The following is a 23570-nucleotide window of genomic DNA, read 5'->3' as shown; positions in this document are numbered from 1 at the left end:
ATTCTTCTTATTCTGAAAGGAGTCCTTATGTATTTTTCCCCCCAATTTTGACTAGTTATCTTTTCTAGAAAATGATAACAACTTTGTAGGAAAAGAAACTTGCATTAACCAAATAATCCAGATCTGAAAAGCTGTTTTTTATATTCTAAAAACAAAGTGTACAATTTATAATTCCTTCGCTATTAGAGGTTAACTTAGGATAAAGGTGTAGATTACTGTTAGTTCATTCTTATTTCACCTTTTTGAAGTGGAATGTGCTTTTCATTGTCTACTTTTATGTAGTGACATAATTGAAATGAATCAGTTTTCCTTAAAAAATTCCGGGCTCTCTTTAGGCTAATCACCCACCAGCGGCCGAGCGGTAAAGTCGCTGAACACTGGTAGTTCGGTTCGAGGTTTGAATCCCACGAACGGGCTGGCTGCATGGGCGTTTTTGTGGTTTTCCCCATGTGTATGAGTGACATGCATATGAGTCAGTTTCCCTTAAAAAGTCCTCCACGACGGCATCCCTCCCCTTAGGCAGATAGCAGTCAAGGCTTTGCCATAATCACACACACACTTTAGGCTAATCACATGCAAAATAGCTTGGAATTTAGCTTTTATAAAGATTAATAGAAATATAACTACTGAAAAAAAAATTATCAATTATTGTAAATTCTGTTTAAAAATAGTTGTCAAAAGCAATACTTGTCTTAAATTTGATTTAACTACATCTTGTTATCTAAAAAATTACAGTACTTTCTGATTAGCCACATCCTTGAATTCACCATGCGGTAGAATTGCTGTGTTTTGGGGTTTTGAGAATACGGTGCAAAATACGAGATCCAGACTTGTTAGGGTTTCAGCAGTTCCAAATTTGAGATTTTTCTGGATCATTAGTTTAAATCTAGTAGGATAACTTGTAGAAAGTATAAAAGATACAACTCTGATATATGCCCTAATTTCACCAAATGTGGCAGCGATATGTGTTCTGCGCTGGTTTTTGGCACGATTGCGTGTTGTATGGCAACCCTGTTGACGTTGAAAAATCTTTCGCTGGAGCTCGTTGATTCGCCTCTGTGTCTGAGAAGATGGGAGGGAAAGATAAAATGGTAGTTGTTGAATTGAAGTTCGGCAAAAGGAAATATCATTGTGGCTATCCTGTTGAGGGGTAGTGGGTATTTGGAAGTGTGGAAAGAGGGTCTGGGAGATTATTTTTAATGGCAGTGCATGATAGAAGTAGGGATTTGTGATTTTATTTATTTGTGAACCATAGTATGAATTTTCTGGATAGTGTGTCTGGCTGTCATATAAATACGATAGTGATTACGTGGCAGTATGAAGTTGTAATTTCTGCTGTTCGAAAAAGCATTCATGGTAAGTTCATTTTATTTTATTCTTTTTTCATATTTTGTAGAATGTTATGGTCATTTCAAAAGGCACAACTCTGATATATGCCCTAATTTCACCAAATGTGGCGGCAATATGTGTTCTGTGCTGGTTTTTGGCATGATTGCGTGTTGTATGGCAACCCTGTTGATGTTGAAAAATCTTTCGCTGGAGCTCGTTAGTTTGCGAAGATAGGGGGAAAGATAAAATGGTGGAAGTTGTTGAATTGAAGTTCGGCAAAAGGAAATATCATCGTGGCTGTCTTGCTAAGGGTCAGTGGGTATTTGGAGGTGTGGAAAGAGGGTCTGGGTGATTATTTTTAGTGGCTGTGCATGATAGAAGTAGGAATTTGTGATTTTATTTATTTGTGAACCATGGTATGAATTTTCTGGATAGTGTGCCTGGCTGTCATATAAATATGATAGTGATTACGTGGCGGCATGTTAAAGGCGGTATGAAGTTGGTATTTCTGCTGTTCGAAAAAGCATTCATGGTAAGTTCATTTTATTTTATTCTTATTCATATTTTGTAGAATGTTATGGTCATTTTTTTTAGTATGAATTTCTGTTATTGTTGTTTTTTTGAATTGTTTGAAATGTATTTTAGTTATATTAGTTTATTTTGTTGATTAGTGCGTAGCATCTAGACTGTGCAATTCGTAGATTTTTTTAAAAGTTGAAATAGAATACTGTGTACATGGTATTCTTTGAAATATATTGTTGTTATGTTAATTTATTAAAGCGAGGTGTGCGTAGTTTGTAGATTCGTTTGTTGCCTAGATTGTGCAATTCAAAGATGTTTTTTTTTTTTAAGTTTAAACATGATGCTGTGTACATGATATTCTTTGAAATTTATTGTTGCTATGTTACTTTATTAAAGCGAGGTGTGAGTAGTTCGTAGATTCATTCGTTGCCTAGATTGTGCCATTCGTAGATTTTTTTTTAAGTTAAAACATATCGCTGTGTACATGGATTCTTGTCAAATATTTTTGGTTAGAAACTTTATGTTTTTGCTATCTAAATTTTTTGTTTTTGTTTTGGATTTTTAGCTTAAAATGTGTGTTCAAAATGGGGTTTCTGCATGTGCGAAAACAGCGTTTTTGGAGACATTTTAGGCTTAAAGTTCGAAATGTAGACAAAAAATTTAGATAGTAATATGGCAGCATTGAGTTTTTTGCCAAAAATGTTTCGTGAGAAATTTGGGGACTTGAGGGCGCATATCAAAGTAGATCCAATTAACAATATGAAATAGTGGTTTATGAAATAAGTGAAGCATGTATGACCTCAAGGAAATCAAAATTTACAAAAAATTTTAACTTGTAATTTCATATTTTGGGGGGAAAAACCCTTCTGCCTGCCATGCTAGCGTTCTAAGTTCATACTGTACCCAATCCGCTTCTTACCTGTTTTACCTATGAGATCCCTTTTAGTTCCTTATTCTAACCCTCAAATGAATTCAGTATCATTCAGCCATGAAACTCCACAGATAATGTCAGCACAACACTGAACTCTGACTACAGCCATACTAGAAATGCAGAAAAGTGCTGTTTGATCTGTTAAATCAATTACCAGAGTTTGTATGGTCCTTAAAAGTTCTTAGGTTTTTTGGAATCTATTTTTGGTCCTTAAAAGTCCTTAATTTCGACCAAATTCAACAGGGGTCCTTAATTTTAATCATCTGAAATTTCTGTTTGTTTTTACGACTGTCATTTTTTGAATGTGAATTAGCATTTTGGACAAATATTTTTAGTGATTCATTTGGATGGGTTAATAGATTATAATTTGTTCCTATTTCTAATATAAACGGTGGAATACTCAATTTGAGCAAGAAGTGAAAAATAAGCATTTTGAAATTATTTCATTTTTTCTAAAGAAGAGCTCTTATACAAATTTACATTTTGGGGAATGTGAGTTCTTTATTAAACGGTTCCAAATTTGGCGATTTTAAGATCAGTTTCTATAGCAAACTTTTAATTTGGAAATCTGGGAATTTTTCGACTGTATTTTTTTTTAACATCATAACATTGATCAATTTCATTAAAATAATGCTAATATATTGAAATTGTATTTAAGAAGAAATAACATTAAAATGAAACATCTTTATTTTTTGCTATCATATTATAAAGAGGCATTACTTTCCATTTTGGCATCTTATTATACAATATTTTGAATCTAAAAAATAAGCAAAATAATAAATGCTTAAATTGCACTTTAGCACAAGTTATGAAACAATTTGTAGCAAAAGCAAAATAGCTATGTAATTATTTAAAAATGCCCTCGATTTAAATTTTTCATGGTAAGAGTTTTTCCCATGTAATTGTCTCAATATGCATCGGTTTTTCTCTATAAAATTAATTTTACACTTCTTTCCTCTGATTTTTTTTCCAGACATATTTCTGGCTTTTTGCTCGTACAGAATTGGTAGGGGTAATTTTTCTTTAGGATTTTAGACACTGCAACTTGTAAAGTTTAGAAGGATTTGAAGGCAAGATTTATAGAACCATGAATCTAGAAGATTAAAAAAAAAATTGCCTTCATGGATTCATCATAATGGATGTATTTTACAAAAAGTTTGTGATGAACTTTTACTTTTTGGAGAATTTTTGGAAGAACAATGAAAACATAATATTTAAATGTTTTATTTCTGATACTAAAAGTATTTTTCTTAATATTTTTATCTTCCCTTTGTTTTCTCTACTTTACACTAGACACAAGCATGCAAACTATCAAAATGGCTTCAAATTCTATCACATGGATAGGTATTTATAGAAAAAAATTTTCTGTTAATAAAGAAATTGAAAACTGAGAACTTAAAAGATTCATCGTGTATATCTCTGCATCATCAGTGGCATAGCTAAAGTGGGGTAACGGGGGACATTTGTCCCTGGGCGCAGCATCCATGCGGTGACAAATTGATTTAACAAAATTTTAGAATGAAATGTTTTTCATTCTTGGCATAGAGAAGTGGGCACAAAATCTTCAGTTGTCCCCAGGTGCTGAAAACCTAGCTACGGCTCTGAGCATCATACACAGAGCTGGGCACTATACATTTTCCCACCTGATGCAATATCTGTGAAGTGTAATTGTGCTGCCTAGTGCCTTCCTAAATTCTAAAATTTTGCCATTTCTAGTTTTTGTTACTGATTGTGTCAATAAATTCTAAAAATTCTGCTATTATTCTACAAAACAATAATTTGCTTCACATCTCTCAGGGGTTTTGGACTATTTAACTTTTGTCAGATCAAATAAAACCTCATAGGTACATAGTTGAGAGATTGACAAGTTAGGAAATAAAACACGCAGAAAGTAGTGAGTGTTGTATTGCATATTGAAACAAATTTCTAATTTTTGGAAAAGATGCTTAAAGAGAAGGAAATTGGTATAACTTAGCCAGAATGTCTACTTCAAATTAAAAACATGCATAAATATTTTGTTGAGTATTGTTGCTACAAAACTTAAATGTTTTGTAGCTTTCAATGTGTAGTTGTCTTAATATAGTTTAAGAATCAATGTCATAAATTACATATATTTTAAACTGGGACATGTTAATAGATTGTGATTTCAATAGTGCTTTTTTAACAAATATTTTTAAAAAATAAATTGAGTAGTGACCATGCAAATCTATAATGATTAAGGGTATCCAAGTAGTTAATTTAATTATTTATAACTAACTGGTAACCCTTAAAAGTTATCTCTGTATGTTAAACAGAGTTATTGCCTTTCGTTAATCTTTACAGTTGTCACAAGTTAGCTGCACAAAAATGTAAAACTTAATTCTTTGCATGAAGTAAGGCATAAAATAATATAAAACAACTTATCAAATGGTACTTTTGTGGCTTATTGTAATCTTAAAACATATTAACTGGGTTACAAGTCTAGGAGCTCTACAAAGTTATGACACTATCTGCGTCAGACAGGCAGAGCACAACTGACTTTCAAACTTGCCAACCGTGCCTACATCAGGCTTTCAAGTTTATTCCGATCAGCAGGCGTCTCTCTTGGCAAGCAGCAGCATTGGCAATAGTAGCTTCTGTAAAAAATCATGCTGATTATGATTTTACTTCTCATTTTAACTTATGCCATTTGACATAAAATCTACCTGCTGTTTACTAAACCTGTAAACTGAGCAAGTATGTCACAAAGTGTGACATAAAAGAAAAAATCAACATAAAGCTAACTGTTAAAACGTAAATAAAATGTTGCTAATCTTCTTTTCTTTAAGTATGCCCAACTATTATAAGGGTAAAATATTTAATGCTCCCTGATAAATTTTATAAATTTGATTTTATTCTCAAATTTGTTTTATAATTATGTTAACATTTATAATTACATTCATTAAAGGGATTGAAAAGGTCCAAGGATCTCATCCCTATATCACTGAACTATCAGTGGTCTGTTTTTGACAATGTACAACCATTAATATAGGTACTGGCTAGACCAGCATTTCCCAAACTGTGCTTCTGAAACAATAAGTGGTAACTGAAACAATAATAATAACTCAAATTTATTAAGTTATCAAACTGATATTGGAAAACAGTAAAACATTGTCTACTTTTGATGTCTCTAACGCAATTTAAAGCAATTCTTAAAAGAAATTTAAAAAGAAAATATAAAGGGGTTTAAATTCACATGTAATAAATTTAGTTATGTAGCACAGCACAAAATGTCATATACAGGTAAAATATACATGTAAAATGTATTTCTATTAAATTTTCTGTTCTGCATGTAGAAGTAAAAAAATATTTGCACTGTTCTGTTATCAGGACGGGATCCAGAAATGTATGTATGAATGGATGACTGTTCATGTATGCATGTATATAGGTAAGCACGAATTTATGTGTGTGTATATATACACATACATGCACATACATTCATGCATTTCTGAATCTGGTCCCCGACAACAGAATACTACTGATTCAGAAGTCAAACAACAAAAATCTGCGTTATGTTTTCAAAATTTTCACAGGACTAGTTTCGATGGTTTTACCGAACCACCGTCCTCAGCTGCAAAACCGCAAATGAACGAGATAGGATATAATGGTTAGATAAGATAAGAAAGCCTGAACAAGAATAAGCAAGTGGTGCCATCTGTTGAGGAAACCAGAACTAAAACATAATTTCTCTAAAAGCCGAAGGCAAATTTGGATTGGAATTAGGATCGTTAACCAGAACAGAAAGATTTTTATGAATGTGAAATGCCTCTAGAAAATCCAGTTCTCCAATGGAAGATGTTTTTTGAATAATTTTGGCAGCAGAAAAATTGAAAGTGTGATTTTCAGACCAACAATGTTGAGCAACAGAAGACTTCTGTGTTTCCTTTTTTCTAACATATGCCTCATGTTCTTTGACGCGAAATTTTAAGGCTCTCTTAGTTTGGCCAATGTAAATTAAACCACACTGGCAAGGAATCCTATAAATACCCCAGGAATTCATATCCGGAATGGGGTCCTTGAGTATAGAAGTTGGCATTTTATTGATGGGAGAATAAACAACCCGAAAGTTAAATTTCTGCAAAATATGTGCAACTTTATAGCTAATTGATGGAAAGAAGGGAACGACAACAGAATTTTTATAATCTCCTAAAATAAGAGTGTGGCTTTTAGTGTGTTGAGATGAGAATTTTTTAACTGCTTGATTAATAATGTTGGGTGAAAAGCCCCTGTCAATAGCTATTGCTTTTAAATAATTTAGTTCTTCATCAAGGGCTAGTTTGGAGGAGCAAACTTGAAGAGCACGGAAAAAATAGGAATAAAATGAAGCTAACTTTTGTTTAGTCGGATGACATGATTTAAAGTGTGGTGGAAGGCAAACCGATGAAGGTTTACGGTAAACTGTAGTACTGAAGTTGGATGTGTTACGTGTGACCAGAATGTCGAGAAACGGAAGAGAATTGCAAGTCTCGAGGTCAAAAGTGAACTGAATAGCAGGATCAATAGAATTCATTGTTGAAAGAATTATTATTCTTTATTTAAATCATCTTTATTACCTTCAAACATATTGTGCTTTGCTTGTCTGATTTCATGCATTTTAGTTGCAAACGTTTTGTTTTCTATTCGTTTCAGTGTGGGAGTTTTCTGCTGTTTTGTGCGTGCTTTATTATTGGTTAGTTAATTTAGTTTGATTTTCTGCATTGTTTATCATGCCTTCATCCATTAATCATTTCACTAAATTACGCCTGAAATGGCAAAAATTCCTGAATCATCTTAATTTTTTATTTAAGTGTAAATGCAAAAAATTGGTCCCCAATTTCATTCAAATCAAATCTAATCAAAAACCTTCCAGTCGCGTTTTAGATATAAATCTTAAAATATTGTAATTGTAGGCAAAACTGCCTGTCCCTTTCAGTTCCATATTATTCAACTTCTTTGTTTTGTAACCTTATTCTTTTTTTAAATAAAAAGTTTAATTATTTTAAATATGAACTATTAGTGTGTTATAAAAATTAATTACAGAATTCCTTTTTTCCTTTAACAAATCAGTAGAAAAATAATTTGTTTTCCACTTCATGTCAAGTCCATTACCTTGAGATTATTTTACCCAAAATTAGTTTTTAAATCTGTCTAAAAGAAGCAGCACATATTCAGTGATATAGATAAACTACTCAAGCTAAGTTTGACTACTTTGGATATGTATTACTCCCCTTTAGGCAGATTTACAAACTAATTGGGGTTAAAATAATCCTGAGAGAAATTATTTTTATTAATTTGCTAAATTTTTATCTAAAAATTTCCTTTTTTTTTTTTTTTTTTTTTTTTTTTTTAATGTTTTAAATTGTAGAAATATATTTATAGTCATTTTATACAATGCATTGCCCAGATTAAATTTTAAGTATTAAATTATCTTGAATTTTCTTCTGGGACAGCATATGTGACCTAAATTTGAAAAATGGGCCAAAAGCATTGTCAAGATTTGTGTGAACTACATAGCGAGTTATTGCTTTTCTTTTGATCAAACAATTTTGGGCAAAATTTCATGGAATTTTTAATGAGTATTGCTTATTTAGAATGGTAATGAGTATTGATTATTTAGCAAATATATTTATTAAGTGTAACAAAATTTATTATCACAAGAAAAAGACATTTCCATCTTTAAATGGAAATTCATATTCTGGATTTTTTACTAGAAGAAAATAAATTTGACTGTATTTAAATTTGACCTATCTTAAATGAATTTATAGGTGAAAAAGGTTTGAGAAACAGTAAGGTTCACTATGAAATATTACGTTTGCTTCTCACAGTGCTAGAAGGAAAATTCTTGGATTCCAAGCTCTTTCACAACAACATTTAAATTGGCATAAGTGAGGCCACCTGATTTGAAAACTGTTTCCAGCATAAAATTAAAATTTAAAAAACTACTATTAAAAAATTTATAGTACTTTGTCAGAAGACTATATGAGCAATCAAAACTAGCTAGTCCTATTTTACTTCCTTTTGCAACAATGTTTTGGTGTGAGGCAGGTTTTTCACATTACACTAAGATAAAATCTAAATATAGAAATTGACTTGATGTTGCATTGGATATAAGAATTCAGATTTTTAACATTGTGGCTGACATTTGAAAAATTATAATTCAAACACTCAGACACTAAACTGCATATATTGTAACATACATGCACGCAACTTTTAAACATACATTTTAATCTTCGCTTCAACCATTGGTTTCCCACAGATAACCTTGTAAGGTTTTGTGTCGGAAATTACAGTAGAAACAGACACATTTAAGTGTTTTAAAACTAAAAATATTTCCTTTTATTTCTCTCTCTCTCTCTCTCTCTCTCTCTCTATATATATATATATACTTAATTTGATTAGGTTTAAGTGTCATTTTTGTGAAATTAAAAATTTTAAGAAAGTGATTTTATAGGTATTTATAGGTACAAATTTTAAATGTATGATATTGAAAATTGGAATAATTTTTTATTTTATTTATATAATATACCCATGTTATCATTTATTATAACTAAAAACCCAAATTTATTCTCAAAAAGTGTTTGGCAGTGAGAAAAGTTTGGAAATCTCTGGGCTAGACAATCACTTTGACTCCTTAACACGTTGAGCGCCACGTCAGCCATCTGTGGCTGACACTAGATTTTCCATTTAGGCCGCGTCAGCCATTTGTGGCTGACACTAGATTTTCCATTTAGGCCGCATCAGTCATCTGTGGCTGACACTAGATTTTCCATTTAGGCCGCATCAGCCATCTGTGGCTGACACTAGAATTTCCGTTTAGGCCGCGTGAGCCATCTGTGGCTGACACTAGAATTTTCGTTTAGCCCGCTTCAGCTATCCTTGGCTGACACTAGATTTTCCGTTTATACCACATCGGCCATCTGCGGCTGCACTAAACTTTCCATTCAGGCTACGTCAGCCATTTGTGGCTGACCTTTTCGTTTAGGCCCCGTCGACCGCCGCTGGCTGACAGCGTGTATCATAATATATAACTATAAAATTTACACTGTTTTATGAAATTACACAAAATTTATTTAAAATTTACTTAATTTTGATTCATGATTTGATTTTGATTGATTGGATTTCATTGAAACACGGTAAACATAAAAACGGTTCTCCATTACAGTTATTACAAAATGTGACAACACTCTTTTAGTCTTTTTTCTAGCCATTACTCTACCAGCTTCTGTTGCATTTTTATCATAACATAATTTACGATATTTAAGAGCCATAAAGATCAAATGTTTTTCATCAATTAACAAAGCTGCCAATGACTTTGTAACTTTACATTGGGGTGCAGTAATAAAAAATACCAAAAATAGTTCTTGGCAAAATCATAAAAATAAGAAATTCAATTGTTGAATAATGAGCAGTGCGAGAATTTTTTGCTTTTCATTTATATGTTGAAATTCTCATAAATCTTAACAAAAGTTATTTTTCTGTTAACACCATTCACCAAATATGGTAGCAGGTTTATAAAGTATCATGAAAGTCATGTGAATTAATGAGATAAGTGTCAATCCAGGAAATGTTCTGTTCTAGTTTTTCAGTTGCTTAAGCTGACGAATGGGAAGCTACAAGCTAACTACAAATATAACGTTATTGATTCTTGTATTGAATGCCATGTGTAAAATAAACCACTGCACTGGTCGCCACCATTTAGATTCCTACCTCACGACATCAGTATCATTTGGTTTTGTTTGACTATAATAAACTAGATATTTCTTTCTTGTGAACCTTTACATATAGTTAGGTTAGTCACCTTCTACTTAGATTTCTCAACAATGTTTATTTTTGATTCTAAGTAAACAAAAAAGCATCAAAAAGTTAAAAATATGTGTGCATTTATATACACATGTACCTTTAATAGCCATAATAATAACTAAATTGGCTCAACATATAATGTTTGTTGAAAATACTTGGAATAAATACTTTGGAACATTGTAACAATACATTCTTTCATTGTATATGAATGACTGATGTGCAAACTCTTAGTTTTATATCTGTATTTTAGGACTTTTGGGTAGCATATCAACAGCGTATGTGGTTCCTGAACCTGAAGACAAATCTAATTAAATTCCAGCAGGCAGCTCGCTCTTACCTTTCAAGAAAACAAATATCTGCTATATTAATACAGTCATATGTGAAGATGTGGCTTGCCAGAAAGAAGTACATGAGGGAAATATCAGCCATTAAAATTCAGGTACACATGAAATTTTGTTTGATAAATATATATTTAATTAATCCAGAAAAGTAGATAAAAATTTGTTTAAAAGTATTTAAATTATTAATTATATTATTTATCGCAAGTCAACCAGCTCACAATATGCAATTTAAATTAGGTACTGGCCACTAGACCCTGAAAGTCAGAATTAACCCGTTATGATTATATGCCTCACAAATGCAGTTTGCAGTTTTCCCTTGCTGTCTCAGAGTTTGGTTTGCCCTATTTTGTTTTTGTGAAACTCTAATACCTGTCTTGGTAACCAAAAGAGAGCTGAAGAATTTTATGCTCTCAAAGAAGAAAAATACTGTTATTCATCTTTTGTTTTATACAATGGCTGTAATAAATATCTGATTGTAGCGACAGTTTTCCATAAAAAAAACTTATTATGTTTTACTAAGCACATTCTTGTAGATCTCTTTTTTCCCCCACCTGGAAAACCTCAAACTTTTTTCTCATAAATTGCAGTCAGTCACCTAAAATAGTTATTATAAAAAATCAATTATATATAAGAATTTTAATGAGTGCAACTAGTCTAATTTCATGGATTTATCTATTAATTAATAATAATGCAGGGGAAGAATACATTTATTGCTTTTAAATTGCTAAGTTTGTTAATAAATAACAGGTAGATTAAATTTGAAAGAAAATTTAAGTTACGCTTTGCTGAATGGCAAAGATTGATGCATGAACGATAAATATATTTTGTTTCAGATAATGGCAGTATATTTCTTTTAAAAAGCTTAGGTTGTTGATTAAATTTGAAAGACAAATATTTTGTGCTTTGCTAAGTGGCAACCAATTTCTTTTAAATCGCTGTGTTTTCTGATCAGATTTGAAACACAAATATTTTGCAGTTTGCCGAGTTGCTTCACAGTGCTCTTAAATCACTGAGTTTTCTAATCAAAATTCATTTTACAAAAAATATAAAATAATAATACTTTAAAAAAAAACTGTTTAAATGGAGGACTGTGTGTGTTTGCAACTGAGTGGCTATAGGTGCCATTGCTTTACCACAGTGCAAGAAGCATATGTACACTGCTCAAAAAAAAAAAAAAAAGGGGGACAGTGCTATATCTTCCGTTCTACTGGGCCGATTGACAAAATTCAAACTGCATTTTTCATGTCTCGAAAGCGCAACTTAGGATATATATTAGATTTATATATAGCACTATTCTAACATAGGTATTTTGACTCAAAATCGGACTTTTTTTGAAATAACATATCAATATTTTTCCATATTTCGATTCTACGACTCAAATTATGCCAGAATACCAAGTTTTGTAAAAATCGTACGAGTAGTTTTTAAAATATTAGCTCTCAAAATTTAGCTCCTCAATGTTAATTGAATTTGGCAAATATTTATTAATATCTCTTTTTTTATTAAACTTTTATTATTTTTCCTTTCACATTTCGAAATTTAGGTTTATTCCAAATAAAATTTACCCATTTTTTGTGTTTTATTTTTTAAATTTCTATTTTTAAATAAGTTTTATAAATTTTTTGAAAAAATTTTGAATTATAACCTATAAAATTTTTACCATCATCTTAAAGTAGGTGTATTTTTAAGCATATCTGCAAAAAATTAGACTTTTTTTATTCAAAATTTTCTAAGATATACGCGAATTTACATATTTTCGTGTTTTGAAATTTGGCATCTTTTTTTTTGAGCGATAATAACGCCAAATGTGGTCTATGGATTTTTGTTAGAGTGAATTGCCACAGCTATTTTTAACCTTAAATTTCAAGTAAAATTTTACGGAGAATTAATTATATGAAATTTTTTATTAATCAGTTATTCGTATATTTACTTTTTAAATTTTACCTTCATAAATTTGTCAGTGTCATTTAAATGACTGCTCATTAATTAAATATTGATTTTTAACGATACCTCCTTTGTAATTTTTTAATGAAACTGTCGCGTGGACTTTTCTTTAAATAATGTTTTGTTATAGGCTTTGTGGAGAGGATATGGTGTACGACAAGCAGCCACTGACAAGAGAATATTGCTGTTAAGAGAAAGAATTAAAAGTGCAGATTCTGACCAACGTAATTCATTAAGGAATCGTACTACTAGAGCATTAGATATATTATTAGGAAGCTCTATAAAGAATATACTAATAGCACTTCAGGATCTTGGTAAGTTTAGTAATGTATTTTTTTCACAGAATTCACTTAAATGTTCCATTGAACAAATCAATGACATCTGTGTAATATTTATTTAAAATTATGTAAGTTTTTGCTAGTTGCTCCAAGGAGCACTTCAGCTAGTTTGGTGTACCTTCAGAAACTTTTTATACAATATATCAGAAGACCAAAAATCTATCAACAATGAAATAATTTGCATTTGGAGATTATTGGCTACTGGTTTCCTCATTTGATACTGAATCTTCTTTTTCCTCTCCTTCCTCTTGTTAATAAATAAATATTTTACATAAGTCATTCTATTTGTAGCTATAGTTGAAGATTAATCTTGTGCTGTTTTGTCAGTAAGGCAGCAGCTAAATGTGTGTAAAAGTAACCCTACACTGCAAAGCATGCTAAACATTGTGATCCAGGTATGTTTTTTTGTGAAATTTTGGCAAAGGAACTGAGATGGATTTTATGATTTGGCAATTGCAAAGTAATGAAAAGTCTATCATTAAATTCTTTCAGAAAAAAGAAATTGTCCATAGTGAAAAACTTTGTTCAATAACTATAAGATGAGATTGTGTCATGAGACAGTTTCAAAATTATACTTAGTAAAATTGATACTTGTTATAAAAATAAAACACAAAATGCTAACTCCTATATGACAGAAATGCTATTGCAATATTTAATTTTAAATTTGGCAATTATATTCAAGGTCCATATACAAATTAAAGAGAAGCATTTGCATTTTTACACAACTAAAATTAAAATATTGGTTTAGAAAAAGGTTTAGGATGTTGTGACAAGCATTTCTGTGCAGATTATCATGAAAAGTATCAATTTATATATATATATATATATATATATATATATATATTCCCAAAAAAGAATCCTTGTTTACAGAATGCCAGTTGCATAAAATAAAATACCAAAACTGAACCCATTCATTGTGTTCTAAAATAGGGATGGCCACATGTAACTCCCTCTGTAGAATTTCGCAGTCCATGATAGATCCGCTTAATGTCTGCGAATCCCCCCTACCTGGAAAAAAAAAAGGTGAAGTTCAAGAAACATAGAGCACAAGCATGCATAACTGGCAAAAGCCTGCAACATCACTTAAAATGTGTAGATAATACTGAAATCAATTTGAAAATATTGAGTGAAAGAAAAGAAAATCAAATATCACTCTGATTGTAATAATATTTGATTATTTTGTTGATTATTATAATTAAGTATAGTCATATGTGTTTAACTGATCTATTTCTAGTGTATGATTAATAGTAAAAACTATATTAATGTAATCTATTTTAAATTTTTACCTCAAAATATGCAATGTCTGCCAAAATAAATGCATTTCCAAAGCAGCCCACGTGGTCTTTTCTGTTAGATACGGCTATTCTAGAAAAATGGAACAAATGTCGTCATTTCATTTAAATGTAATTTATTTGAAATTTGTTCCATTTTTTAAATATTAGAGGACAGATGTATCATAAGGTCTAAATATTAGAAATAATTAGAGGACGGATACTATATGATAATGGAGCAAATATGGCAGATAAATACAAGGGAGTACAAACCAGGATTTCACGTTTTAAATGAAATGACAAGATTTGTGCGGCAAAGCACTTGCAAATGACATCAAGAAAAGTTAATGTCAGAAAGTCTAAATTTTAAAAATATTAGAGGACAGACATACAATAAAGTCTAACTATTAGAAATGATTAGAGTGATATGATAGGTCTAAATATTAGAGGACAGATATATGATAAGGTTTAAATATTAGAGGGTAGACAAATCGCATATGATAATAGAACTAATATGGCAAATAAATACAAGGGAGTACAAACCAAGATTTTAGATTTAAATGAAATGACGAGATTTGTTCCATGCATTGCTCACAGCCTTAAATTGTTATGCATCGTTGCTGCGCAAACATATGTGCACAGATGAAATCATATTTTGCAATGATTATATGCAATTATGCCGCAAAGCATGGGTATGTGGCAAATTATTCAAAACGTATTTTATCTTAAAAAATATCTTGTATACTAGTGGTCTCAGTGGCAGTAATCTTTTGGCGTATGAATATCATTAACAAAATCTATTTTTAACATACAGAAAAAAATTTTTGTTAAATTTTTCCTCGTCAACGTTTCTTCACGCATTTAACTTAAATCTGTAATCATCACTGAGCATAATGTCAACATGAATGGTTATTACTTTTTATTACTCAATTACTAATATAAAAAAATTGTTATTTAGGTATCACTACATGAATCATTACTCAAGTTGTCATTTGCTGATAATCATGGGGTGATGAAAGCAAAATGTAATAATGATTCACCAGGTTGGGCATCAGGGGTATAAAATATTAGTAGATGTAAAATCAAATATAGAATGTTTTGGTTTGAGATGTATGCCAAGCAGATACGTAGCCAAATTATTGATCATACAAATTTGTGCTAAAATAATTGTTTCTTCAATAACGAGGTATTTATTTAGTGTCGAAGTGAAATTAAGAATCGTGTGTCTCCATGTGTTTAATTATGCATGGGGGGGGAATAAAATGCACATGCGTAAAGCATACCAAAAAAAGTTAGTGGTGCCTTTGAGGTCTGGATTTTAGACCATTCCGGATATTGGACATCCAGATCTCGGACTTTGTACTTTATTAAAAAAAAAAAACTGTTTAGGCATCGCTGCATGAGTCATTACTCAAGTTGTCATGTGTTGATAAACATGTAGTGATGAAAGCAAAGTATAATAAATAATGCTTCGCGAGGTTGGCATCAGGGATATAAAATATAAGTAGGTGTAAAATCAACAATGTTTTTATGTAGAAAAGTTTCGGTTTGGGATGTATGCCAAGCAGATACACAGCTACAGAACCAAATTATTGATCTCATATATTTATGCTAAAATGATTGTATCTTTAACAACTAAGTATTTTATTTAGTGCCGAAGTGAAGTTAAGAATCGAAACTCTCTACCTGCTTTATTATGGAGGGGAGAAATCAAATGCGCGTTCATAAAGCATTCCCCAAAAAAGTTGTTGGTGGCTTTGAGGTCTGGATATTGTATGTCTGGATCTCGGACTTTGTACTGTAGCATTTTAACACGTTAAAGGCTATTGCATAAGTAAAATGTTAATGTAATTAGTTTTTGCCTGTTTATTTCTGTATTAGAACCTGCTATGTTCACATCTTACAAAAATTTTGCTGTTTTACAGATGTTTGTACACAGTTATCATCAGATTGCTGTCGGAGATTGAAACATTCTGGTGGTCTTTCGGTGATCGTGCAACTGGTGCAATCCTGCAACCGCAGTCGTCCACATATGGAAATTATTAAAGCATCAGCAAATATATTATTGAATCTTGCAAAAGTATGTAAAGTTTTTGAAGTAATAATGTAATTTAGGTAATTTTATAAAATGGAATTTCTGTTTTGATATTTATTTTGAATTAAATAAATACTATAAGATTTAATGATAAAATGTTTCATTCATTCTATTTTGTGAAAAATATTTATTTTTCCTTTCAGTATCAAGAATGTGTAGATTCTGTGTGGCAAGTTAAGGATTCATTAGATACTGTTCTGAATTTAATGAAAATCTTCAGAGAGAAAAGTGTGTCAATATTTAATAAATGCTGTACTCTACTCTGGATTTTCTGTCAAGATCCAGTAAAAGCTAAGGTATTTTGCTTTCATATTTATTTTTGTTGAAAAATTTCTTTTATGTTTAGAAAAAGTTTGGGCTTTTTCTTTTTTGTGATTGTGAATTTTTATGTATGTTGTTTAGAATTACATAGGAAAAGTTCCATCTAATAAAAGTTTTTTAATAGGCTAATCATTAATTACTGTTGATAATACTTAAATGCATAGACTCCAACTACTACGGATTCTCCGTAGTTTCTACGGAAATTCATGATAAACTACGAGCTACGAAAAGTATGGAAAAAACTACGGATTTTACAGAAACAGAGTAGGAGTACCAGAACGCAAAACAGAACCAACTAATTCATCCGATGATTGGCTAAATACTCGTGTCATCATATATCACGTGTTGAGTGCGTTGCTGATTTTGAAGAATAGCTAATCGTAGATCAGTAACTCCAACCGTTGATAACTAGTCGATAGCAGATATTGAAATTTGTCATCATCCATAATGGCATCATCTTTGTGAATTTTTTCAAACTGGGACCAACCGTTCACGCATGCGCGTTTACCTATGCGCACTTCCGATAGTAAAGAAAGTGACCGAGAAATTATTGAAAATGAAAAAGGTTTTATTGACAAGTTAGTCGGTATTCTCGACACTGCAATTACAGGACTTGAACAGTGGAACTTTGTAGTAACTGAACAAGAATTTATGTCTGTTTATAGAATTAAAGAGAAAGTATTAGCACAAAAAAATGAAGCAACTTAAACAACTTGCATTGAAAGAAATGTTTAATAAAGTAAACAAATAAATATAAAGTGGTGGGTTGGTGTGTTTTTTTTTTTTTTTTTTTTTTTTTTTTTTTTTTTTTTTGTGTGTGTGTGTGTGTGTGTGTGTGTGTAAATTTTGATACTCTTTAGATTATAATTTCTCTTTATTTCATAAATTATGCTTTCATATTTTTAATTTTATAATTTCTGCATGCCATCTTGCCAGATCTAAATTGATGATCTATATATAATCTAGAATCGCTGAAGTCCCAACGAGTCCAGATTAAAGACTTTAATGAGGGATATTAATAAATCATAATTTTTTTTACGTGTTTAAAGCATTTTACTGGTAGAGGTTTGTTTTAAAACTTTAAGGTGCTCCAGAGTAAGTTTTTTTTATAAATTATATAGAGTCGGAATCTCTTGCTCTGTGACACAGCTCTGTTCTAAAAATTTTAGGTATTTATCACCATGTTCCAAACCGTCATTAAAAAATATTTTCTAATCCCTATCAAATTCGGTATTTGTGTTGAAATTGTTTTTTTGCTGTCGCGAGTTCAAAACAGAGGGAATGATTTTACCGTCGGTCATCTGATATGCCAGTGTTGGCTCATCTGAACACATGCGTTCAACAATATCTTCTTCTCGCAAAGCCTCCTCATTTACTTTCTTTCGAATATAAAAGCAATTCTCTTGCTTTAACCCTTGCTGCACTGACCCTAAAACCAGAAAATTCACTGTCATAACTCTGTTTCAATAAGCAGAGAAGAAGGACATACATTGCACCAGACATTTAATAATGTTGTTTGGGAAACATAATTCCATGATTCAGCTAACAAATAAATACAGTCTTTGATGGTTTTATATATATATATATATAATCACAAAGTGAATTTAAAATGGTCATTTGAAAGAATTTTTTTCAGAAACTCTGACTTATTTTTACCTCGATACAGGTTGAAGGGAAAAAAACTTTTATCATGATGTCAATCATTTGGTATTTCCATTATGTGTCATTATTATTCAGTAATTATGATGTTATTATTCAGTAAGTATTTTTTCTTCGATATTTCATTCTCTGTGTTGTGTTTTCCGGAACCTATAAATTGAATGTTTATATTTTGAGAAACAACGCGGATTTCAGGTCAGAGGATTCTAGATATTTGACTGTATCAGAAATATATCAGTTATGTATGATGGGAAATATAGAGAAAACATTTAAACTTACATAATAGCTGACTGTAGAAGAAGGACATCAGTTATATTGTTCTTACGGGTAAAGTGCAGAATCGCCCACTTATTTGTTTGGGGCTTTTTACAAGAGTAAGAAGAATTTACTCTTGTAAAAAGCCCCAAACAAATAAGTCTTTGTTAATTTTCTTTGACTTTTTAAGTGAAAATAGGTCGATATGTACATGGATAAAGTCAAGGGAGTGCGCAGTGCTATTTTTGTGCAATTCTGGGATTTTTTTTAAGTGAAAATAGGTCGATGTGTACATGGATACCAAATATGTGCAATTCTGAGAAACGCACTATACAGTGGGTGTTTCTGCACTTTCCCCGTTCTTACATTTCTTTCAGAATAACTACAACAACAAACTCTTATAACTACTCCTGCTACTGAAAGCCCCTTTTAGTCACTACTACTCTCAGCCGCTTTTAGTCGATAGGCTTTGCTTCATTTCGCCTGTTTCCCTTCTTTTTAGCCGTAATGGCTCTCCCCTTCTTAGACTAGTTTTTAGCTTTTTGTTTCTTTCCTTTTTAGCTGAAAGGCACCCCTTCCCCTTTTAGAATAAACAGCCATTTGAAAAATTAATACTGGATTAAATTACAATTGAAAAATTAATACTGGATTAATACATTACCTATTAGTAAATAATTATAGTGGCAACCGTCTATATAAACGGCACTTCTCAAAAAGAAAGTTTCTGTACACTTTAGAATGATTGGGAAAGAAAACACCGATTGACTGGTGTGTAAATGAAGATTTAAATGGCTTCGTTCACCTCTGGGTAAATTACACAGTGAGATTTAAGGATCTGGAAACCGTAGCTTATATCAACATGATGGAAGGTGTATGGGGTGTAATAAAAAAAGATTTTTGAAAGAAATGCCATCGACAGTTCGCCAGTACAGAGAATAAAGCGTTGCACGTAAACAGGAAGGGCACCAATTTTCACCAAGTGGGGAACCTGAAATATATTTTTCTCAACTTTCGATATTCAAGTTGATAATAAATAAGATGATTGCTGATTCCCATTCATTTGTCTATTCTGATACGAGTTTCATTTTTTATATGCTCAACGATCCTAAATTTTCACACATCTGGAATTCAGCATTTCCGGAGCTTTTACTGTATGTTGAAGTTCACTGGCAAACTACTTGGTAATAATTTTTCGTCAAGCTAATCCGTGAAAGACAAACACCATTTTCAAAATGGCAGTGCAGCAAGAAATTCATACAAAAGGAATCAATCAGTAAAATTTTAAAAGCAAGAAACATAAGCTATGGCCAGAGTCGTAGCTAGGGTTTTCAGCGCCCAGGGACAACTGAAGATTTCGTGCCCCCTACTGCTTGCCAAGGATGGAAAACATTTAATTTTAAAATGTTGTAACATCAATTTCGCGCCCCTTGGATTCTGCGCCCGGGAACAGATTCCCCCTTTGCCCCCCTCTAGCTACACCCCTGGCTATGGCATCTCTTCTTTTATAATTTAGATCTTGTTTATCATGTATAAAGCATGTAATACAACTGCTTCAAATTACTAGATGTATCACACATGTATCGCTCAAAATTTATAAATATTTCCACATTTGTATGGTTTGAGTCGCTATAACTAAAGAGTTCTGTGAATTTGTAGATGTACAGTGTGAAAAAGCTTCTTCAACATAACAACAACCATTTTCTTTTACTACTTCCAACTATTGCAAAATTCTTGAAATCTTATTTTATTTCACAAGAACCCCTTGCAGAGATGATAATGGTTGTAGTGAAATGTATTTGTGGTTTGTGCAAAGGCAACTTTAATTATTTAACAAAATTATCTTTATTAAGGAAAGTACAAAAGCATCTGCAAATGATATTGCCAGTGAAATTGAAACATACAATTTTAGAATACTAGAAAATGATGAATTATTAATCCTACAAAAGTTTACATTTTATGATAGATGTTTTGCTTACAATGAGCTATGACACAACAGTTTTGGCAGAGTTGACTCTTTTATTTGTATAAACAACAGTAAATTAACACAATCTCAAACTGAAGCTTCAGATTAAAAAAAATTAATGAAAATGTTGCACATTATACAATGAACACGGATCTATTTTTCGAAGAGTTAATGATTTCAAAAGCTTTTTGGTCAGCCAATTATAAAATCATATTTATGGATACATGTTTTCAGTCGTTTCATTGAAAAATACACTTCATTGCTCTGTTCCATTCAAATAATAGAATACATTTCCAAGCATGCCAAACACATCTACACCAGTCCAAAGAGTATTCTCATTAATGAACGGGATATGGTTTGCAGAAAGCAGTAAAATGGCTGAACCAAAGGTAAAAGCTTTAGTAAGCTGTAGCATTAATAGTGAACAAAAACTGCAGTGAATTTTTCGATGCCATTAAAAATAAAGAATTTTTAAAGAAAATTCACACTATTGAAAAATACTACTTAATGAGATATGTTGAATCACCAGAAATTTATTTTAACTCATTGCTATTTTTTGTTAACAACTTCTTTACCTGAAAGTAGTACCTATACTTTTTGGATTACTGCTAAGGTAAGATAATGTAATCAATATGAAAAGAAAGGACCACAGTATGTTATTTTGCTGAATGCCTGTTAAAAGATGAACTTTTATGATAAATGAGATTAAATTAATTATGTTAAGCTCTCAAGAATTATTTGCCAAAATCTTTTATGATAATTGTAAATATGAAATAAAAAAATGTAAAATGAGGTTAAATTAATTGATTATGTCAAAGGACTGAAGAGTTATTTCTTAGGATGAGATGTGTCTTTAAGGAAAGCATGAATTAAAACAAATTATGCTAACATTATATATAAGATGAAATATCAAACAAAAATACATTTGGAAATAAATGTAAAATACGGTTAACTGATTATTGCATGTTACAAAAACACATGCTATTGCTACAACATTAATTTAAGCAACTAAAAAACATCATCAACACGAGTGAAAAAAAAGATCATGTCTATTTCCCTATACGCTTTTTTAAGCACCTAGCAAATAATTGCTCGCATAATTGTGCACAAAGTGACCGAATTTCACACATTCCGCAACACTTCACTTACAAATTGCCGAAATCTGAAATCATAGCCAAGCCAAACACACATACATATTCTTCGGCCAAGCGACAAAGGTTATCATGCTGAAAATATGCCTATTGCGCATGTGTGAAGCAACTTCAATGCTAGGGTGAGACGCTATACAATGTTCGTTGTTACTGCGTGATTAGCTTGCCTTCGGCTCCATTGCTTGAATTACGACGAGAGCTTAGCGTGTGTCTTGTGAACTGGGATTCAGGTGGAAGTTTTTTAATAATGCTACCTCGAACGAAAAAGCCAAAATTATCAAAGCAGAAATTTAAAGATTGATATTCTTCAGAATTTCCATGTATTAAAGCATCCGTAATTTCTGTGAATCATGCACACTACAGTGTATGCAACAAAGACTTCTCAGTTGCACATGGCGGAAAAGATGACTGTAAACGGCATGTTTTTTCTCAAAAACATATAGAACTTGGCAGTGTAAAATCTAAAGAAATAATGACTTTCTTAATAAAAGATGATGAAACAGGTCCTATAGAAGCCGAATGCTATTTTGTTCAATTTTTAATTGAACACAATTTACCTCTTTCTGTTTCGGATCATTCCAAAGAGCTTTTCAAAGCAATGTTTCCGGATTCTGCCATGGCAAAAAAATTTAGCTGCGTATAATTCATACCAAAACTGCTGCTATTGTGAAAACGCTTGCAGAAAGTACTGTTGCTGATATTATAAAATCAGTGTGCAATAAATTGTTTTCTCTAAGTAGTGATGGAAGTAATGATAACAAACTATATCCATTGACATATTACAGTAAAGAAAAGGGAGTGATAATTACGTCATTGATTTCAATTTTAGAGTGCACAAATAATACCAGAGAAGGTATTTTGGGTTTTCTTCTGCAAAGAATCCGTTGGCGGCAGTGCTTATTTATTTGCCAAGCTCACCAATGGCTAATCGGCCATCATTTTAGCGGTGTGTAGTTAAGTTGCATGATATTTATCATATGGAAGCTATTTTAGCGGTCATTTATCATTTATTTTAGCAGTGTACAAGTCAAGTTATAAGATTTTTAGCATATAGAAGTAAAATAAATAGATTATGATAATGACATTTAGCAGTGTATGGTTAACCCGGGAGGACGCACGCTATATTATTTAACACGAGAACGCGTGTCGCAATTAAATGGCATACAAATTAAACATATTACAGTTCAGTAAAATAATGCAATATGTATTAATTGAAACATTTATTATATAAAATAGCTTTAAAATAATGTTAATTTTTAAATTAATAACGAATAAAAGTACTTACATTTTCTAGGTGACTAGGAATCGTTGATTTCTATGAGAAATTTGTGTTTTTTATTTTTGAATGCGATTATAATCCAAATCATGCAGAATTATTACATGGACAATGATTTATACAGGGTTGCCACGCTATCTGGAAAACCGGGAAAAGTCAGGGAATTCGAAAATTGACCAAAATATTCAGGGAATTTAAGTATTTTTGTCAAAATCTGGAAAAGTCAGGGAAGTTCAAACAACGATCCCGCCAAAAAAAGCGATTTTTGCGCCGACGTCGGAAGAGATAACTTTTTTGGCGAATTATGTATCACGTGAGTGTCATTCGGGTAGCTGGCATAGAGCCAATTTTCACAGCTCCAATTTGATTGTCTTTTA

General features: G+C 31.5%; 1 protein-coding gene across 1 annotated transcript in view; it reads left to right on the top strand.

Moving 5' to 3' along the window:
- LOC118202401 (uncharacterized) overlaps window positions 1–23570 on the top strand; it is a 108395-nt gene that overhangs the window by 71514 nt on the left and 13311 nt on the right. The window contains exons 19-22 of the mRNA XM_085813729.1: window positions 10830–11018; window positions 12995–13178; window positions 16399–16553; window positions 16712–16864. Coding sequence (XP_085669855.1) covers window positions 10830–11018; window positions 12995–13178; window positions 16399–16553; window positions 16712–16864 — 681 coding nt within the window. The remainder of the gene's footprint in view (window positions 1–10829; window positions 11019–12994; window positions 13179–16398; window positions 16554–16711; window positions 16865–23570) is intronic.

The sequence above is a fragment of the Stegodyphus dumicola genome, chromosome 3 (genome assembly GCF_044657685.1).
Source record: "Stegodyphus dumicola isolate Sdum_Otavi_A_Nest chromosome 3, ASM4465768v1".
In the NCBI taxonomy this organism is placed as follows: Eukaryota; Metazoa; Arthropoda; class Arachnida; order Araneae; family Eresidae; genus Stegodyphus; species Stegodyphus dumicola.
The sequence above is the reverse complement of the archived record's forward strand: the minus strand, read 5'-3'. Positions and strand labels throughout refer to the sequence as shown.